Source organism: Temnothorax nylanderi, unplaced genomic scaffold, assembly GCF_030848795.1.
Source record: "Temnothorax nylanderi isolate EJ_2023f unplaced genomic scaffold, tnyl_v1.0 TNYL_tig0020_pilon, whole genome shotgun sequence".
Classification (NCBI taxonomy): domain Eukaryota; kingdom Metazoa; phylum Arthropoda; class Insecta; order Hymenoptera; family Formicidae; genus Temnothorax; species Temnothorax nylanderi.
Genome location: NW_027249082.1, coordinates 1,690,459 through 1,710,715, shown reverse-complemented (window position 1 = coordinate 1,710,715; position 20,257 = coordinate 1,690,459). Strand labels below are relative to the sequence as shown.

Genomic DNA, 20,257 nt, shown 5'->3' with positions numbered 1-20,257 from the left:
CCTAATTATATAATTTTGTGGTCTGCAACATATATGCAATTCTAAAATAGTGTCGTAAATACTGTCGAACGAAATAAAAAAAAAAAGAATTCCATTGATGATCTATTTTTCACTGCATTTGTTTTCTCGCGCTTTCTTTTGATATCGATCGTATAATTGTATATGTATGTCATTTTGGGATATTTTGACGGATTTTTTGCGAGCGAAAAACTGATGAAAGTGTCATTTTGCCACGTTGCAATTCTGACGGGTCACTTTTGTGAGATAATTGGAATTAACGAAAATAATTTTTCAACGGAAGAAAGTGTGTGCATTGGATTTGTTTGTCCAATACTGTCCAATACACATACAGTACATGTACACACGCACTAGATACATGTGCATCATGCGAATGTTTTTACACGTTGTTTCATATAGTTAATAAATCTTTTCTGTGAGAACAATATGCTGAATGCTGTATTTCTAACACGCGTAACAAAAATACACCTGTTCTTATACGAGACATTCAAGAGAAGTGATAAGTCACGCGAGATAACCTTTTCGTGCGGTGTGCATCACGTTCGAAAGAGACAATCGCACTCATTTAAAGCCGGTAGTCCCTGGAGTGTGTTGTTTTTCGGCCAGGATGAATGTTCCATGGAAAGCTTACGAGGCTTGTATAACGAGTAGTTAGTATTACTTTTATCGATAAATCATTTGTAAATTTTGTTTGATATAGGTAATTAAATATACCATAGGAGTGAAGAAATATGTAAATGTAAAATGGGCTTATGCAATTTTTGTCTACAGCAAAGCTGAGAGACTTTGTCGATTAGAAGTCGCAACGGTACCTACAAGAAAAAGGAATTTTGTCCGACAATTTGCGGAGGAGAAGGGACTCGTTATTAATGAATGGCCTCTTGCAATTAATCCGCAGGGTTTTCATATCGGGATAGTTGTTTGCTTCGGCCATCTGATACCATTAAATATTATAAATTCCTTCCCATTGTAAGTCATTTTATTTGTCTTTAACATATCCAGCCTGTAAATATGGGACACGCAATTAATATATCCATCTTTTGTCACAGCGGTATGTTAAATATTCATTTTAGTCTATTGCCGCGATGGAGAGGAGCATCTCCAGATATTTATGCTTTAATGAACGGTGACACTCAGACGGGAATTACAATTATGAAAGTGGCAGAGAAGTAAAGCTCCTTTTTAAAATTGGTTTTCTAAAATATGTTTAAGAAAATCAAGTATCAGAGAATATATGAGTTTACATAAAATTTCTCCCTAAGAGAAAAGATTTTCTAAATATACATATATTTTGTAATTGATAAAGAGAAATGTCAGCCATTTACATCAGTTTTATTGGAAGAAAGATGAATATAATCTTAATATTATCTGGTAGACAGTTCTTCATTAGCTCTATGTTACTTGCAGGTTTGATACTGGAGATATAGTAACACAGGAAAAAATAGATATTCATGCAGATGAAACTCGACCAGAATTGAATATGAAGTTAGCAAAGCTGGGTGCAAATGTTTTGATCGACGTGATTAGAAAATTGCCGCAAGTACTATCTTCCTCGAGACCTCAGGGAAAAGTAGGCATAACGTATGGTAATTTGTCTTTGCTGCTAAGTAACAAGATACATTGGTATTTAAATTATTTCACTAATATTTCTCGATGATCACACTTTGTAGCACCTAAAATTACATCAAAGATCTCTGTAGTGAAATGGGACGAGATGACGGCGAAGAATGTTTATGATCTGCATCGTGCTCTTCTAGGATCGTATTCGTTAAAAACCAAGTTTGATGGCACGGGTATAAAATTGTTGGATGTCCGGCAGACGTCGATATCGTCGACAGATGTAAAAAATGCGGATGTACCAGGTAATTAATCATTATTCCTGCATGATTCGCTGTGATACTAAGTTAGTATCAAGGATTGAAAACAGTTTATTCCTAGGAAGAAAATTAATTATCTGAAAATGTAATTATTGCATATTTGAAGATAAAATGTGCGTGATTAATGTGAAGGCTCTTCCAGGTTTTGCGAAATTCGATTGGAAAAGCAAACAGTTAATTGTGACATGTAAAGGACCAAGTTGGATCTCAGTAACGAAAGTAATTGTGGAAAAATGTTCAGTTATGAGTGCACAGGCCTTTGCAAATGGATTTATATTAGGCAGAAAGAAAGATGGCATATTATTTCAGAGTAATATTACATAATCTACAGCGCTGCTTCTGACTCCAACGCTGTTCTTTTGTAAACCTATGACAATTTCATTCAGAAGTAGATAATAAACATTAAATTTTTATTTACTACAATAGTAAGTTTAACTTAGATTGTACAAAATGTAATATTGACGCAGTGACTGTTGCAAGAATAAAAAATTACTAATTATATATCAATGCTTTTTTAAATAATTGATACGATGAATTTTTCATTTCTGATTTTCTAATTTCGCATTTAAAATAGTATCATTCTTGTCTCATGCGAAAATATTCTTTTGTATATTCCTTTTATTTCTTCTAGCTATATAATTTCAATATCTCTTTTTCGTAGAATTGTTATATAAAACTACAAAGCATTACGAAAAAATCAGTAAAAGAAATAATGAGAAATAAGTAGCGCGAACTATGCTAAGATTCAAATAAACCAGTTTTAAGTGGAACTTGTAGATTTTCATAGAATTCGTTTTTCTTTAAATTACAGCAAAGTATGTCTGTTCTATGTTTTCGTATCTTACAAAAAAACAGAATAACATTGAATGCCTTATTTATATAAACGTAGAATTGGAGCTGCAGATAGAAAATTGTTGATATTAAGTCTCAGTTTCAGAGGCCTGAAATAAAAGAAATATTTTTACTATAAAAATTTCTTTCTTTTATTACATTTAATGTGCCAATATATATCCACATTGACAATATTACGCGGAAGACACAAAATGGAGTTCAGAATGCTTCAAGACATTATTCTAGTTTGCTGTACATACATCACAAAATAAAAATAAATATAATAATTTAATTTGCATTAGGCAAAAAAATTTTCTGTTCCTATTCCCCTGTAATATTAATTTTTGCATTCTTATAAGACGATGTATCTATCCTTTCAGTTTGATTCACCTTATGAAATCAGCTCAATCAATTTACTCATGTACATTTCAGATTGAAGTACTTACTATTTTGTCAGATTTAGCTTATTGTCTTTATTAATTCGATATCGATGTATGTGCAATTATCCCGATTTATGTTCGTTCTCTTATATGCTGGATAGAAAAAGATAAAGAAATTACTATCTAAAAAAATAGTTTCTTTTACATTGTATCGCTATTTATTAAAAATTGTTATGTATGTATACTTAGACAAAATAGAAAGTACATCAATCTAATATTAAAAAATATTGTTGTGTATGAACAGTAAAAATTTATGAACTTACACTAGGGTCGCAGTCGGCACAGTGCCACGAATAGCCTCTCCTTTTCGGAGACTTTTTCACAGGAGGATCTAAGCATGTAAAGTGATAGCATTTCTTACATTCGTCACACCTGAAACAGATATTAAATGCGTAACATAAAAGATTCATTACAACGACATTACTCAATTACAATTTTGGAGTGTCTATAATTTTAAGATTTCAGTTATCATTTGTTGTAATTGGTAATACTAACATAACGAGATTTTGGTTGGTGCCGGAAGTATCACAGACGTTACACTGTGTCATAAGGTCCGTATCTTTTCCTCTCTTCGTTCCCGTCGACAGTCGACCACTGCTATTCACGGATACATTTACTGGGGGCACGTTTGCAGCCGGAGGTGGCACAGGTGGCGGTGGCAATGTAATTTCAGTGCTCGAAGTGGCCACAAACATTTGCGGACTCGATTCCGAATCTGTATGTCCCTCCGGTCGACGAATTGGTTTTATCTGTATTAGATTAATTGACATTATTAACATTCAAATCAATGTAGCGATAAAATAAAATAGAAAAATAATAGGTACTTTTATTGTAATCCTTCTATGAATCTCTGGTTGGCTTTGAACCTCTGGATTTTCTATATCTAAACTTTTTCTTTTATGCTTTCTTTTTCTCTGTTTGATTCCAGTTATCGGATCCGGAGAATATCTCTTATGCTTTTCTCTAAAAAATATTAAATCGTTTACTACTGACTTTTACAAATATAATAAACATATCTAAATTATTTCTTCAGACTATTTCGCACATACCTTCTTCTTTTTTTCCCACTTCTTTGTGAGACCACTTCCGTTCCATCTGCTGAAGCTACCATATATTCTGGTGAACCTTCTCTTATGGTGATATTATTAACAGATTGTTGATTGTACACCGACTCAGATACTTGCGTCGGTTCTACGATTGACGGTTGTGGCCCCATTGGTTTAATAGTTAGCTGTAAAAATATATTCGCTTATACATACGTGCATATTAACGATGTCAAGCTAAATCTTCGTTTATTTGTAAAATAAGTACCTTTGGTGTCGTATGTATATCAGGAGTAGTAACGTTTGTTACATTACTGGTAGAATTTTTTGATGTAGTAGGCGTACTTGGTGTCATAGCTACTTGCACTTCCTGTGGCGGTGTAGGTGTTGAGTTAGCCTCATCTTTACAATGTCTTAATTTACGTGGTGCCGATGTGTCCACACGTTCCACTTCTGATCCCGAAGATTCCTTATCGCATTCGGAACATTGCCTGCAAAATTACATTGGAAAGTTTAACAAAATAATTGAAATGTCGAGTATTCATACATACCATCCCATTTGTCTTGTTTTCTTCGGCATTCGCGCCAAAGGCGGACTCAAACAAGATAGATGATAGTGCAAATGGCATGTGTCGCATTTAGCGAGAAGATGTTGATTAGTCGAGCGTCTGCAGATGCCGCATTGATGCCGTAAGGTCGTCAGCTCGCTTTTGTGATTTTGTTCTTGCGCCTGGCTACTTAACACTCTACCCTCGCGTATACCTTCGGCGCCTTTGCCCATGGGGAGTGGAAATCCGACACCCATTTTCAATGCGGCTGCGGTAGGCACGCCTAATCCTGTACCTGTAGAAAACGCTTCATGTATTCATTGTATTAAAAAATCTAGGTATCACAACTTACCAAGTGTGGGTGGTATTCTTGGCTTCACTAGATCACCAATCGACGGCAAAGGCTTCACGAAACCAGCGCTTTTAAGTACTTGATGATACAACTCGATCTTTTCTTTCAACGTCACGTTTACTCTAATCTGCTCTTCATTATCCTTCATCACTTCGTCGTACTTTCTATCCAATCTCTGTTGTTCGTTCAATAACTGCGAGTTGATATCGAGAAGTTCTTGCAACCGCCTCTTCATTGACGTCACGCGTAAATTGCGATCCAAGTAATAGCCGATAAATTCTACACTAAAAGCGGGAGCGATATGCCATTTTTTTCTAACATCGACTAATGCCACCAGCTGAGATTCTTGTGCTTCTAGTGCAGCTGTATCTACGCCCATTAATTCAGCCTTTCTTGCCAATTGACGGCAAGCGGAAGCAGATGTAGTTAATAAACGTGGCATTTTTTGTGTCGGTACTACAATTAATATATACTTAGAAATATATTAAATGCCTAAGAATATATATTCGAATGAAAACATTAATTCACCCCATGGTGGCGGACGCGATGCCTTGTGAGCTAAATATTTGTGTCTGTGCTTGGCCAATTTCCTTTGAATCCTACGTTGCTCGTCTGTATCTAAGTGATTAGGTTGCTTCAACATCTGTTGCCGGTACTGCGCACGCATTTGTAAAGCTAGCCAATTACGTCTACGTCTACGAACGAGAGATTTATCGGAGTGCAATTTGCAATGTGCATAAAATGGATCAGCTTGATCGACTTCCTCACTGTGTGCTTCAGACAGTAAACCCTCTCTTTGCGCACTGTAAAAATCATGTCTCGTATTTTATACCTGTAGCACAAACTCTCTGATAGATAATAATATTGATATATTCTCAATAAAAGTATTACCAGGTTACGTGAAAATACGTATGGCACATCCCGGCATCACATTCAATACATACGCCTGTGCGCGCGTAACACGAATCCTCACATAAAGAACATGTTTTCGCGCCCCACTTACTATAAGCCATTTCGAACAGTGTTACGCTCGATAAACGATCTACCTAAAATACATACATATTTAAATTAATAAGTATTTATAAATTATAAATGTATAAAATTATATGCAATTACACACAGTATGAGATTTACTTACTTCACCGAAAGCAACACCGGGTACATAAAGAGCGCATACTAGATGAACCCATTTTCCGACGTCTGTCTCTTTAAAAATTCCACCCTTGTTAGGACAGAGCTCGCACGATGGATCTTCAATTCCTGCGCTGCAAGCTTCGCAGAACCATGGTGCCGATTGGCACAAGGAGTCAGTGCTGGAGAAACTTTCTACGTCAGATACACCGTAACAACCTAAAATTTGATTTTTACTCGTAAACGTGTGTGGAAACTCTTGAAAAACAAGTGCACTAATATTTTAAATTAATATACACCTTCGTGAACACTGACTCCACATCCATCGCATTCGACAATCTCGTTTATATCGTCACTCCTGTCTCCTAAGCAACCACAGCAAATTAGTACTTTACTTAGTTTATCATCAAGAGGAATACCCTTTAGAGCTTGCTGGCGAGCTTGTTCGATTACATCTCCTACTGTTAAGCCAGTGCCGCCTTTTCCTCTCAATAATGGATCTTCCAACGAATCATCAGATTCTTCAGATACATCTTCTTCAACAAAAAAATATATCTTAACTTACCACATCACTCTATATTGCAAAAAAAATTTCTTTCTTTCCTTATGTATTTTCTTCATCTTTTTACAACAAAATTTACTTCCACAATAATATTATTATTCAACAAAAAATTATTTATTTTCGAGCACAAGAACGAGAAAAATTCATCATTTCTTATAGCTTTTTGGACTCTGGATACGATGCCGTTTGCCAAATTGCTGTATCACGTCACAACTTGGAGAAATTTAGTCATCAGCAGTTAAAATCGCAAAAAGGGCTGTTTTAATGTATTTTAGCATATTATAACGATATGTGACGTGTTGAAAAATTTTATTGTGATTAAAATTAAATATATCATTAGGACTTTCCACCCAAAAGAAATTTATTGTGTCGATTATAGTTAAAAAGATATTGATGATAGAGTCTATTGCATCAAAGTTGCGACCATTAAGAATCTATGAAATATTCTTTGCTATTCAAACTTAAGAGTTTTTCAGGTCACTGAATATTAATTTGATTTTAGAATCGAGAAATTCAAAATGACGGATTGCAATATGGCGAATATATCAAAATTAAAAATGGTCGAAGTTTTACTTTTATATTATTCGCCATATTGGCTCTGTCATTATGAATTTGTCAACTTTGACATCAGATCAATATTCAGCGACCTGAAATACCTTTAAGAGTTTGGATAACATAATTAAAAAATATTTCATAGATCTTACTGGTCCATGTAAGTCGCAACTTCAACGCAATAAGTAGACACTTTTTAACGCTTTTTTACATTACTTCCAATACTTCTATGCCGCATAAAAATAGACTTCATAATCGTAGCATCAATGCCATCTCAATAGCACTAGCTTACCTTTCACATCGTTAGAATCTACAGAATCGTCGTCCGACTCTTCACAATGGTCTTCAATCCTAAAATCACTATCATCCGAGCTCTCACCAAGATCAAAGTCGAGCAGGGACTGCTGCGCTGATTCCACCGGTTTCACCCTTCTCTTTTTGGGATCTCTTTCAACTGAAAAGAGCAATTTGATTGATTTTTCCCAAGTACAACATTTAAATATATTTTATCACAATCCGATACGTAGAAATGTTTAATAACTAGTATTACACTGAAAGCTGTATTGATTTGATATATTTCTATGAAAAAATAAATATAATACGAGCAAGTTTTAGGTTATGTTTGCCTAATATTCCCGTACGTACATGTGCTGGTCATAGTGGCTTAAAATGTGGGGGGAAACTTTTATCAAAATCGGAGCAGTTCTTCGCGCAACCTATCAGCACGTTTTTCGTATAGTTCTCGTCAAATATTCTACCGTATTAACGTCAATACATTTTTTTAAAGCTCTCTCCCGTCAAGCACGCCACTTACAAAGGACACATACGCGTACGCGCGCGCGTATCACCGATAACGCGCTAGGTTAATTTCATACGTGTCAGCAAATGAGGTTGCCATAATAATAAAGTAGTTGATTATGGTCATTATCATGCATTCACAAAGGACAAACCGGGTTGTTATTATCATAATGCTGAAATAGAATTAATAATGTATCAATTGCAATAATAACGGTAATGATAGAAACTAACATACACGCGCGCGCGAGTATTACACACATATACACATATCACATATGTACACACATATCACAGAAATATAATGGACATTAATATACTTGTAGAACATGTAATTTGCTGCAGTGCATTTAGCATTAATCAAATAATACAACTAATATTGTTTATGTTTGCTTAATAACTTGAGCATAATTTCACGATTGCAGTAGTTGTAACATCATTGAATGACATGGGAAAAAATATAGAAGAAAGAAGAAATAGATATACAACTTTTAAATATGGCAAAAATATAAAAGTGCTTAATATAACAAATAATGAGATCCTCGGTTAATTCCCATTATTCGCAAATAATTGAATTTCCCTTATATTAGCTCATAAGAAAAATTGTACGAGCACTGTACGCATCCCAGATAACACGCATGTCCCAAATCTGGACATATAATGTCTCAAAGACGTCATTAAGACTAAGTCTTTAAAAGTCTTATAATATGACGTCTTTATGACATCTTAATGACGTTTTTAAGACGTCATAATGTCATGATTTATTGGGACATTACGTACACTGAGATGTTCAATCACTGCAATTTATGTATTTACTTGACGCAAACGTCCAAATTTTCTGCAAGTTACTTCCTAAATTTATCCCAGATTATGTCGCTTTCTACTTGGCAGATCGACTGTTCAAAAAAACAAAGCAATTTTCGCTTCCTCCGGTTTCTTCGGAACCGAGAATGGGAAGAACACGCAGGAAGTTATTTTGCGCTCCATCGACTCCGATGTGTCCCGCGGTCTCGACACTGTCCTCTGCGAACCAGCGTACGACATATTTTACACCGCATCTACGGGACACAAGCGCGGGAATTATTCGCGTACGGATATCAGCACAACTTACGCATCGTTTTGTACAGGAATCCAACGTCGTCGTCCTGCGACATTTCCTTGTCGCAGAGAATTTCGTGCGCCGACGTGGAACGAAACGGCAGCTTCCTCGGCTACCCCTCGGACGAGTACCATATATCGGGGTGTCCCGTCCAGCCAATTCTCCCCCGGAGATTTACCGCCTCGGGAAAACAGGTCGAAGTTCGCAGGGATATCAAGCGGGGAGGAGAATTATTTTCGCCCGGCGTTGATCCTGTCCGCAACGGTGCCCGTGCATCGGACGACGCGGCGCCGACGCGCCATGATGCATTTTGCGCGAGTCCTTCAGCGGGAAGTTCAATCTTACACCTGCCGTCGCGCGGCGGGGGAACTCGCGCTAATAAAGTCCACGTACGGCTTTAAACTTTCATAACGTTCGTCCGTATAACGTATACGTGATCGATATCTGTAGAAACAGAGAACATGCAAGTTCAGCCGTACCATGTATATTAACTCTACCACATTACTCGTGTGAATTTCTTTTAATGTAATTACTCGCGTGGGATGTATTTTACACTCCAATGTTACATTTCAGTTTTTATTAATTAATTCTCTTTTACGAGCTATAATTAAACAAAGGTTGATAATATTTTGTACGGCTTGTATAAAAATGTAAGCGCAATTGACTTGAGCCCATTTTGGATTTTATTCCGTAAAAATTTTCTATTGAGAGATAATTTTCTATTAATTTACTATTGTTTATTCAACAAAACCTTTCGGTAAACATAATGCCTCAAATCGGGAGAAATCTTAAAGACGTCATATCGATCCTGATTTGAGACATGCGTGTTCGCTCTTTACATAATCTGCGGACTAGAATAATTAATATAATTTTGCGTATACTGCTAAATTCGTAGTGTCAAATTATTATACTCCATTTGAGTCATTTTTAACCATTTTTATAGGTCGTCATTGCTCCTATACTTAATATATGCCGTTAATTTAACAATGTTAATTTAACTAAACCAATGGAGTTAAAATAATACTGTTAAAATAATAAATTTCAACACATATGGTAGTTAAAGATAACAAAATGAACAAGGTAATAGTTTAAATCTCATTCTTTAATATATTTAACAGTATTACCATAAAACATACTTGTAAGATTTTAAAATCGTATCTCATATATCTTATATGTGTAACGGTGTGTGGAAATGTCTGTGTGTGTGTGTGTGTGTGTGTGTGTGTGTTGATACGTTGAGAAATAACAATTCCAAGAATAAATGTACATAAAATTGAAATAAATCCTTTCACTTATCTCCTTCTTACAGATTAATTTTATCATTCGTAGAATAAAAGGTATACAATTTAAAGATGCAATTGAGACTAATCAAGAAATGCGCGTGCTTCTCGCTCAAATCCTGCAATAACGAAATGCTAATTAAGCATAGACGATTTTTAGCTGTCTTCTTCACGGCTACTTGAAAGGACGACTTACGAATTGTCGACGAGACACAGCGGCTAACGTGTTTGAATCGCGCGGGCGAGGTGTTTCTCTCATTCGCCGAAGGACACCGAGCGACGCGGTTGCCCGCGAAGAGTGCGAAGCGCGAAATTTTTCGGTCGCGTATTCGGCAAAATCATCGAAAATGCATTAACTTCGTCTTCCTCGCTATAAAGAATAAAAAAAAGAAAAACGGGGACTGTAAGGTTGCGATGTGTGACTCTAGAATTGATTTATACGCCTTACGTGGAGGATTATAAGTCCCTCGCGAGTAGGTAAGAGTTGCATATATACTTTCTACCTTTAATATACACATTTATTAATATACTATATGTATTAATTTCTACATATATGTACGTTTAAATATCTAATGCGCTCGAAATTTATCTACATTAATTAAAGTCATATTTCATTTGAAATGCATTCGTATTTCGAATACGAATTCAGAGATTAATTTTGAAATGAGTGGCCAAATATGTCAAATTTAGTAATATCTTTATATATGTTGGATGAATTTTGCATTAAATGGAAAATGTGCATTTATGATCGTAGCAAAAGATTATATTCGTTAGTATAATTTTTAATTACACACATTTTTGTATCGATATAATGACGGCACTGACGCGCCCGAAGTTAGCTGAGCGTCGAAATCTGAATAAAAGTAATCGTACTGTCGAGCATCAACGCCGCCTGCCGCCATTCGGCCATTGAAGTTCGGCCGATCGCGAAGGAAGGGACGCGCGAGTAGTTTCGTCATTAAAATCGGGCAGAAATGCATACGTATTTCTCGTTACGCGTTGTATTTATCGTTAAATCAGAAACGAGCGGCGATAGAATCCACGTCAAGATATCGAGTTGGATAATGCAGAGTATAACGATTCATGTGGAGTCGCGAAGAATTCAGTTTCTCGAGCAGGTTATAAGCGTGCGTGCATAATATTTTTCCCATTGATATATATACGCACACTCCAGTGTCTAATACGAACGAAATATACATTAAGAACAGCGTAGGTACTCATTATTCAAGAGCAATCGAGATCGTATTTCGCTCGAAATCTATTTGCGTCTAATTTGTTACGACAAACTAAAAGTTTAACAATTAATCCTAAAATATATTTACGTGGCCAGAAATATATCAAACAATATATATTTAAACGTGTCAAGGAATTTTCTCGTTAAGGGTGTATTTATGTAAACCTATTAAAGGAGCGCTTTCATTACTACAATCTTTATCGATGTATTTATGCCGGCACTGATACATTGGCGGCACTGACACGCTCGAATCCAGTGCTGAGCGTCGAAATTTGAACCGCTCGCGTTGGAAAGTAATCGTACGACGTCAGAGCCGCCATATTGCGATGTTCAGACGATCGCGAAGGAAGGGACACGCGAGAAGTTTCGTGATTAAAATCGGGCAGAAATGTATATGTGTGCGTGTGTATTTCCCGTTACGTATGTCATATGTATGTTCCATTCGTTAAATTAGAGACGCGCGACAAATTTTGGCTCATGAGTATCGCGGTTTATATTCGCTCGCAAGAAATCCATACAGCTCCTCGAGCAGGTAATAAAGGATGTATTTTTACCTCCGATCTGACAATTCAATCGAAAGATACATTACATAGTAAAGAGCACGTATATATATTTAGTATCCGAGGACGATAAAATTGTATATTTCACTCAAAGTGTAAATTTGCGTCAAATTTGTTATTTGCGCGCGCGGACGTGCGAATTAAAGCCCAAAAATTAATTATGAAGCGTATGATCAGAAATATATTTGATAATATATATATTTAAACGCATCGAATTACGAATAAATGTCTCATTAAACGTGATAAACGGACAGTTCCATTACTTCAATCTTTATCGATGTATTAAAGCCGACACGTTGGCAGCACTGAACTACGCCGAACTTAGCCGCGCGTCCAAATTTGAATCAGGTTCGCAGCAAATCGAAAGTAGCCAATAGCCCGAGCAATAGCCACTCAAGACGTCATTAGAGTTCCGACGGTTGCGACGGGCTGTTACACTCTGGGCTAGACGCGCAAGAAGTTTCGTGATCAAAATCATGCGCGTAATGCACGCTCGCGTTTCTCGCGTTCAACTCGTCGTTAAGCTGGAGACGTCGAGCGGAAATGTCACCGCGGGATGTCGCGATCCGGCTCGTGAGTGCTGATTTACGTCGCGGTCGCGTCCCTTCGCCAAGCGGGCGGGTATGTATCTCCTACATTAAAAGCGACATATTCGTACTTTATCTCGAACTCGAAAGAAATATTTCTTGCCTTCCCTCTGGTTATATCTTTGAGAGCAACAAAATATCTCATTATAATAATGATGATTAATTGTTTCTAATTTTCAGCAGGCAGTTGCGTTATTCGGGACGAGCCGGAAACGAACGACTCGATGCCGCCGAGGCGTCATTTTGACGTGTGCGCGTTTACGGGAGCGGGAACGCGGGTGAGTGCTTTCTGGCTGAGAATTGTGCGAAAGGACAACTGCGGACGACCGTCGAGCGATCTCCGGAGGGCCGACGGAATGGAGACGACTTGGCCTCGAGATGCCCATTCACGTCGAGCTACAACGGATTCTCTCAGGTAAGTGAGCTTGCAATGCACGACTCTTTGCGTTCGCACACTTGTACGCACGATGCGCGAGAATCGAATCGGAGGAATGCTATGGAGAAATGTTTTCGCACGAGGGAGATTGGCTATTCATTTGAGAAAAATATCAGGGCGCGAAATAACTGTTATGTTTTATCATTCGTTAATTGTCATACGCAACGTATATCGCAGCACGGGAATGTAGCCCTTTATATTATGAATTTAATCGGCCATATATTGTATCTTGTATTTGTAATATCATGCATTTTTCAGATCATATGGATTATTAAATAATGGTAAAACGTATCAACATGATATGAGTATTGGAAATTTTTTTGTACCCTGCTTCTTTCCCTCGGGCAGCGTTATTTTTCTAGCTTGATTCCGTTTCGATTTCGATGATGCAATCACGAGGATTTTGATCATGTAATTAATTTTAATCTTTTGCATTGAAGTTCCAATTATGCGGCAACATTAGCAGAATATTCTATTTTTCGTGTGCATTGGCGAATGATTCATTAAAATAATATATTTTAATTAAACACAAATCACATTTAATTCTCCTTTCATGTTATAATAAATTATATCTTTGCCATTATAAAAGCTAATATCGTATTTAAAAACAATGAAAATGCTTCGTATAAAGTTTAAGCCATTTTATATGATGTTTTATATAATTGCAAAAATAGAGGAAAAAATATCTGAAATGTTACACCATAAATAACTAACGATAAGATAATTAAACATATCTCTTGATATATTTCCTGTATATTTCATATATATCATATATCTGCTGTATATTTCATTATTTCTGACTTTTAAGATGAGAATTTTAATCAACTAGAGAGAAGAACGCTTTTTACGATCCGGACTGGGTTTTGATAGCTTAATAATAGTATTGTGTGAATTTTTTATATTTTTTTCAAACTTAATAAACTGTGCGTCGGTTTTTCGGTCTTTAAAACACAGCTCTTTGTTGGACCGGTAAATCCACATACTTAAATCGATAATTGAATTTTAATGTTAGTGAGCTTCCTTATTAAATCATTATAAATAATTTATTGCGAAAAATATCATCCTAGCCAGGGTTCGAACTTGGACCTCTCTACATTCCGTGACGGATGTCTTTACCCGTTGAACCTTGGCTGGAGTTGCAATAAATTCTTTACAGTTTTAATAAAGAAGCTTATTAGCATTAAAATTTAAATCGATTATCGATTTAAGTATGTGGGTTTACTGTTCCAACAAAGAGCTGTGTTTTAAAGACTGACAAAAAATTGGCGCGCAGTTTACTAAATTTAGAAAAAGTATACAAAATTTACGCAATATTATTAGGCTAGATCCAATCTGGATCGTAAATGACGTTTTTCTCTTTAATTGATTGTATACCATATCAGTCTTGTTTCACTTATTATTAGAATTTTTATGTATATTTCCTACATAAAGCAAGGTATCTCTTCTTTCATTGCATTAAGATTAATATTATTTCACGTGCAAAGAGTTAAATATAAGACAATTTTAATATGAGATGAATAATTAAGAGAATAAATAAAAATCGTAATATCTTTATCAACGATAAATATCAACTTATCCTCCGTTTAACTGGACCATATTATTGAACCCTTGAGCATTTGAATATTTAATTATTTGAATTTTCTGCCTTCACATTATTGAATATATAAAAAGTGGTCCATTAAAGTAAAAAGTACAAAATTCTTTTAAATGGGACAATTATCAAGCAAGCAAACTATTTCAACACACCTCTTCCATTTATTAAATAAAATCATATATTTTATTTATCTTTCATAAATCTGTTTTATCGTGTACGTTATATTGTGTATAACCATTTTTAGTAAAGTATTTACACTTTTCGACGATTATAATATTTTATAAAAGAATTATTTTATATTAAAAAAAATATATTATGTTATTTGAAAAAATAAAGGTAGCTGCCTTTCTCTTTAGAGCAGCCAATTTTTTTCACAAAGAACAAAACACGAGTTTTATCTCTAATAAATGTCTATTGTAAGAAAAACAGTGGCATTTTGCGTGGATCAACTTATATACTTTCGTATTTTTGAATAATTAAAAACTCGCTTAATTAATTTAATTGAATCTTTGAAGCTTTCGATATTTTAAATTCTTCAATATTTAATATATCGTATATTCTCTCCTATCATCTTTGTGCCTTAAGATCGTCAAATCTCTCAAGCTTCGCGCTCGCGTACTCGATCGTCAGGGCGTGTCCCGTAATTTCCGCAGTCGGTTAAAACATTCATGCGCGGCTGAATGCGCGGAGCACAGATACGTATGTATGCACGTGGGCGCACGTTAACTCGACATGAACCATTCATAAGCAAACCGGGGAATCCTGGGCCAGCGTAGATCGGGGGGCCACGCTTGCCGTCGTGGCGACGACAAAGCGTCTAATCCGCATGCCGATTTCCGGGCCGGTAGTTCGGGTCCCTGAGACGCCGCTTTCGCCGAATACATCCGTCTTAACGATCGTGGATTATTGGATGCAAATTGATTATCGAGTTTCTCGGACTCCCCGGTATTTCGGGGTTTGCGGAATATCCCGTCGATATTCACTGCCGCCGACGACGGATCGTTTGGAAGTAATCGCTCCTTCGTCGAGTTTCCCGACGCTCGCGAGAAGGCGAAATGTAATTTCATTATCGCGAAACGTACGAAGGGAAGTGTATTCGGGTTTAGGGTCAGCCTTGAAGTAATCGCTTCCCTCATCAGATTTCCAAGAAGGTGAAATGTAATTTTATCGCTATACCATCTGTCAAGGGTATATGCGCGTTAGGGGCAGCGAAATCGTTTGGAAATAATCGACCGTTCATTAAGTTACCGAGAAAAGGGAGGTCTAGCTTGGGGTTTTGAGCGAAATGTACGAGTGTAGCAAGAATCAATGGTTAAAATTGTGATAGAGAACAATAATTTAAAAGCGATAAATCGTAGGAATAATTGTATACAGATTGGAAATTCAACTTCTCAGTTAATTACTTGATTTATTCAAAAGAGATTTATACATCTTTTTTGCACATAAATCTATTGACCTTTGAATCGCAAGATATTTTGATCTTCGCATTTTGTCCAGATTTTTCAAGATTATTTAATTTTTTACGATGGATATCGCTTGCTTTTAAATTTAAGATTGCTTTTAAATTTTTCATATCTTCGAATTTTTTATACCTTCAAATATTAAGTTTTTATCATCGTATCTTCGAGTCTATTAGTACTTTGCGATTATACTATATGTTCAAGTACCTATCTTATGTACGTGACAAAATATATACGCGTGTGAAGTATATAACGATACATTACGAAACATCGACGTGCTTTTGAGCATAAACCAGTGACCCACGACCCCGGTATGCCCAAACGATCTCGTAAAACCGGTACATTCGATTTCATTGCGAGGGATCTCGGAGTGAAGCGACCCTAGATTGAAATCGATGTTAGCCCTGGACCGGTGACAGCCTCCGGTACAACGACGACTCACCGACACGATCGTACATATCACTCACACGCGTGTTCGCGTATATACGAGTTGCCTGCGGAGTGGTGACCGCAACCAGTGCCGGAAGTTATGAATGTTTCATGGAGCACCTTCCGCCGGCCGCAGTTTTGCCGGTTGGTTTTCACGTGCGATTTCGATGCTCGATTAGAGGCGTCGAACGCTGCGGTAGCAATCCGCGCGTCACGTTTGTGTACCGATGACGCAATTTCCGCGAGAGCAAGCAACGATCGACGTACGATACGAACTAAATGGCTACTAATGGAGTCCTTTGCAAGATCAATGCTTCCTCGCAGTATATAGTCAAATGTACATATAAGAATCCGTTGACATCCGTTTGAGAAATGACTTAGTTAGAGACACCGGTCTCTCTCTGTCTCAGGCGAAATCCTATCACTTAACTCTAAGATGCAAAGAATTCGGCTAGTACCTACATATAATTAATATAACTAGAGCTTAGGGCATGATATAAATTTTCAGAATTTTTGTCACTGTAAAATTAACGATCTAGATAAGAATGTTAAAACAGAGCTTCGATCTTTTATTATAATAAAAAGCTTCAAAGATTTAAAAATAATATTCTAAAATTCCAGAACTTTAGATTATATAGAAAATCCAGAATTGTTAAAAGATTAAGATCTTAGAAATTAAAAAATTCTAAATTTTAGAAAATTCATAAATTCATAAGGATCCAAAAATACTCAAGCATACAGACATGTTTCACTGATATAATTATACCATCTGTTTACCGTCACGAAATTTAAACCTCTCAGATATTTTTATATTATATCGCATTTCTACAGAACCTTTAATTGAAATAGACGCTTATATATCGACAAAATTTGCATCACGTAAAACGAGTCGTCATATAACGTGAATAATATCCATGATAAACGTCACTACCTGCAAAACGTTCGCGGCGTTCTCTCGCGCGGCGACAGGTGTGGCAATCGTATGCTTCTTGTTGGAATAATTACGCCTAATGGGGCATATTTCCTCGACTTGTTTGCTCCTGCGCCTTTGAGTCGATACACACCGTCGTTTTGTAATAATTATCGGTTGTTCGTAAGAGCAAGAAGGCCTAGAAATGCCGTTCTTCATTCGACGTCGTCGATTCAAACGCGCGTCCGGCAGTTTCGAGTCGCTCGCTCGCGCAACAAAAGACGATATAATAAGATGCGCAGCCGTGCAGCGTTGCCCGTTGCAACTGCTGGATGCTAATTGCTCGAGCCCTCCGGAAATTATAATTAGACTGCGCAATCAGCGACGACTGCGCCGAGATTCCTGCCGGCCGTCTTAACGAACGCGCTGACTTCGCCGTCGTCGACAAAATGAGAAAGAACGACGCCAAGCTGCGCCTTCGTTTCCTCGAGATCGAAATGCATGCCGCCGCTGCAACAAATGGACCTACCGCTAGCTGAACTTCGGCAACAAAATTATTTCGTAATTTGTTTCGACGGTGGCGGAGCATTCGTTTCGAGTTTCGAGAGCGCGAGGTTCGTCGAGGAAAAGTTTGGAAGGATATTTAGATTCTTTTGTTAGACGATGGAAAAATTCGAGAATCTAAAGATAGAATTCGCGGATTCATTAATTAAAAATCAAGTAAAATATGACATAATACAATATTGGATTCTGTCGATTTAAAAATATCTAAAAGAAGCAATATTTTTATTGATTTATGTTCGTACGTCCTTCAAAATCTGAAATGTTAAATGTTACATTATTGTATTTTCATATATATTAATTGATGGATAATTAATTTATCCTCTACTAGTGTTATTAAAAATCATTTTACACGACGTATCAACTTTGAAATATGTAGATACAAGTGACTATTTCAATCTCGATTTCAATATCTCTAATCGATGTTACGAGTACCTACGACTCATAAAATGAAAAAAAATTTTTGAAAGCAATTTTCGACATACAGCGTTACGATACCGGTTACAATTCGTTACTGTAGCAGTCGTGTGCAAAATACCGGGAAAAACATGACGGTAATAGAATTTTATACCTCATACAACTTTTTGATATTTCCCATATAACATTATATTTGCTTAACCCATATTTAATTCGATATGTATCTTTTACATTTTTAAATTTTTAGTTCCAGATCTTTGAATATATAAATAATTATTTTTAATTAAATAATTATTTTTTAATATAAAATTACGCTTTTTACAATGCTACATTATGCCAAATTTCTTTGTGGAATTATATGCAATAATCATTCCGTGTAATTATCACAAAGAACAAACATTTTTTTAATATTTGGGTTACGATTTAATTAGAAAACATCTATAAAAGAAAATAAACTATAAATATTTTGACAATTTTTAGCTAATTCGTATTTTTCTAAAAATACTTTCCATTATTCGATTTACCGTAATCTGCACTCGCGTTGCTATATAACCGGTCTTTCTGAAGATGAGAAGCAAAGCATGTATTAGGGCTTAACTGCCCTTGAAACAGAGCCCTGTGTTACGGTCTCGTATGGCTTGATGCACTTTGTTTAGAGTACCTCTTACGGCTTACGCTATATATATTTTATTATTTTACTACGACGAGTATTATAAAAAAAAAGGATATACGTGATGGATCTCTATCCATTATACTTTTTTATTACTGAAAATACCGTCAGTATTATTTCATCTAAAGTTTTAGATAATATACTGTTTTAGATAATATCTTCATTAACACGAGATAAAATAAACTGAATCACACTTTTAATATAATTATTCCAATTCATATTTTAAATAAATAGATTATATTTTAAACGAATAATTACTTTATTCTATTTATTCCGGAATATAATTCGTATCATTCTTACATTGATATTTTATTGTACGAAACGACGCCGATAAAATGTTGGTCTTTCGATAAATATGGGCTGCCTCGCTTTCCAATTGCCGCGTTTATATTTTAATAAAAGCACACGATACGGTTGACAAACGAAAATACGTTTATCGATCCATCGTCCTGCCGTTAACGCCGTGGCGCGGGAACCGGAAGCTTGACCGAGTACATATTGTATAAGCGTGCACGCAACAATTATTATCTGACACTGGCGACGAAGTAACACGCTAACACGCGTTTGTCGCTGACAGGAAGGGCCGTAATCCGAACTGAGGAAAGTTGTCAGCGCGTGGCGTGCGCTAATTATAAGTTCGTTAATTGCGAAGTGGACTCGCCGGGAGGTCATACGTGTCAGATCGTGGCCGCAGGAAGCGAAAGTCAGACTTTGGGGACTATCGATCAGTGTGGGAATCGCGATTGCACTCTTTGTTTGAATTAAAAAAATATTGCGCGCGCGGCAATGCTTTTGAGAATTTAGTTGTAGAGAATTTATCTGCATGCTTGCATTCAATGTATTATTAATTCATTCGCGACATTGCGTCGCA

General features: G+C 36.3%; 2 protein-coding genes across 8 annotated transcripts; one reads left to right on the top strand and one right to left on the bottom strand.

The window, feature by feature from the left end:
* The first annotated feature begins 334 nt into the window (after positions 1 to 334).
* Positions 335 to 2,396, top strand: LOC139769162 (methionyl-tRNA formyltransferase, mitochondrial). 3 transcript variants are annotated; one of them, XM_071699994.1, is made up of 6 exons: positions 335 to 668; positions 790 to 987; positions 1,092 to 1,187; positions 1,426 to 1,604; positions 1,689 to 1,880; positions 2,038 to 2,396. In XM_071699994.1, exons 1-6 carry the CDS (start codon positions 445 to 447, stop codon positions 2,217 to 2,219), a joined length of 1,071 nt encoding a protein of 356 aa, XP_071556095.1. In that variant the 5' UTR covers positions 335 to 444; the 3' UTR covers positions 2,220 to 2,396. The 3 variants fall into 3 exon arrangements, with proteins under 3 accessions (XP_071556095.1, XP_071556094.1, XP_071556096.1); XM_071699993.1 differs by having other exon boundaries at positions 1,068 to 1,187; XM_071699995.1 differs by lacking the exon at positions 1,092 to 1,187 and having other exon boundaries at positions 336 to 668.
* On the bottom strand, positions 1,332 to 9,548 carry LOC139769144 (PHD finger protein 14). Of its 5 annotated transcripts, none has more exons than XM_071699944.1 (14): positions 9,261 to 9,548; positions 7,647 to 7,808; positions 6,540 to 6,776; positions 6,248 to 6,459; positions 6,001 to 6,155; positions 5,638 to 5,912; positions 5,110 to 5,565; positions 4,761 to 5,052; positions 4,478 to 4,700; positions 4,216 to 4,397; positions 3,991 to 4,129; positions 3,662 to 3,915; positions 3,430 to 3,538; positions 1,332 to 3,259 (listed from the first exon to the last, which is right to left on the bottom strand). In XM_071699944.1, the coding sequence occupies exons 1-14, from the start codon at positions 9,301 to 9,303 to the stop codon at positions 3,239 to 3,241; spliced, it is 2,760 nt and encodes a 919-aa protein (XP_071556045.1). In that variant the 5' UTR covers positions 9,304 to 9,548; the 3' UTR covers positions 1,332 to 3,238. The 5 variants fall into 5 exon arrangements, with proteins under 5 accessions (XP_071556045.1, XP_071556047.1, XP_071556044.1 ...); XM_071699946.1 differs by having other exon boundaries at positions 1,332 to 1,952; XM_071699943.1 differs by having other exon boundaries at positions 1,332 to 2,836; positions 9,261 to 9,547.
* Between the last annotated feature and the right edge of the window lie 10,709 nt (positions 9,549 to 20,257).

Excerpts from the sequence above, each read along its gene's own strand:
- LOC139769162 (XM_071699993.1), top strand. The coding sequence starts at position 445 with ATGCTGAATGCTGTATTTCTAACACGCGTAACAAAAATACACCTGTTC. Across the intron at positions 988-1,067 it reads ATTATAAATTCCTTCCCATT|CGGTATGTTAAATATTCATT; the intron begins GTAAGTCATTTT and ends CTTTTGTCACAG. Across the intron at positions 1,188-1,425 it reads ATTATGAAAGTGGCAGAGAA|GTTTGATACTGGAGATATAG; the intron begins GTAAAGCTCCTT and ends TGTTACTTGCAG.
- LOC139769144 (XM_071699944.1), bottom strand. The coding sequence starts at position 9,303 with ATGTCGCAGGACGACGACGTTGGATTCCTGTACAAAACGATGC. Across the intron at positions 6,777-7,646 it reads AGATTCTAACGATGTGAAAG|AAGATGTATCTGAAGAATCT; the intron begins GTAAGCTAGTGC and ends TTTTTGTTGAAG. Across the intron at positions 4,130-4,215 it reads AGTGGGAAAAAAAGAAGAAG|AGAAAAGCATAAGAGATATT; the intron begins GTATGTGCGAAA and ends AATATTTTTTAG.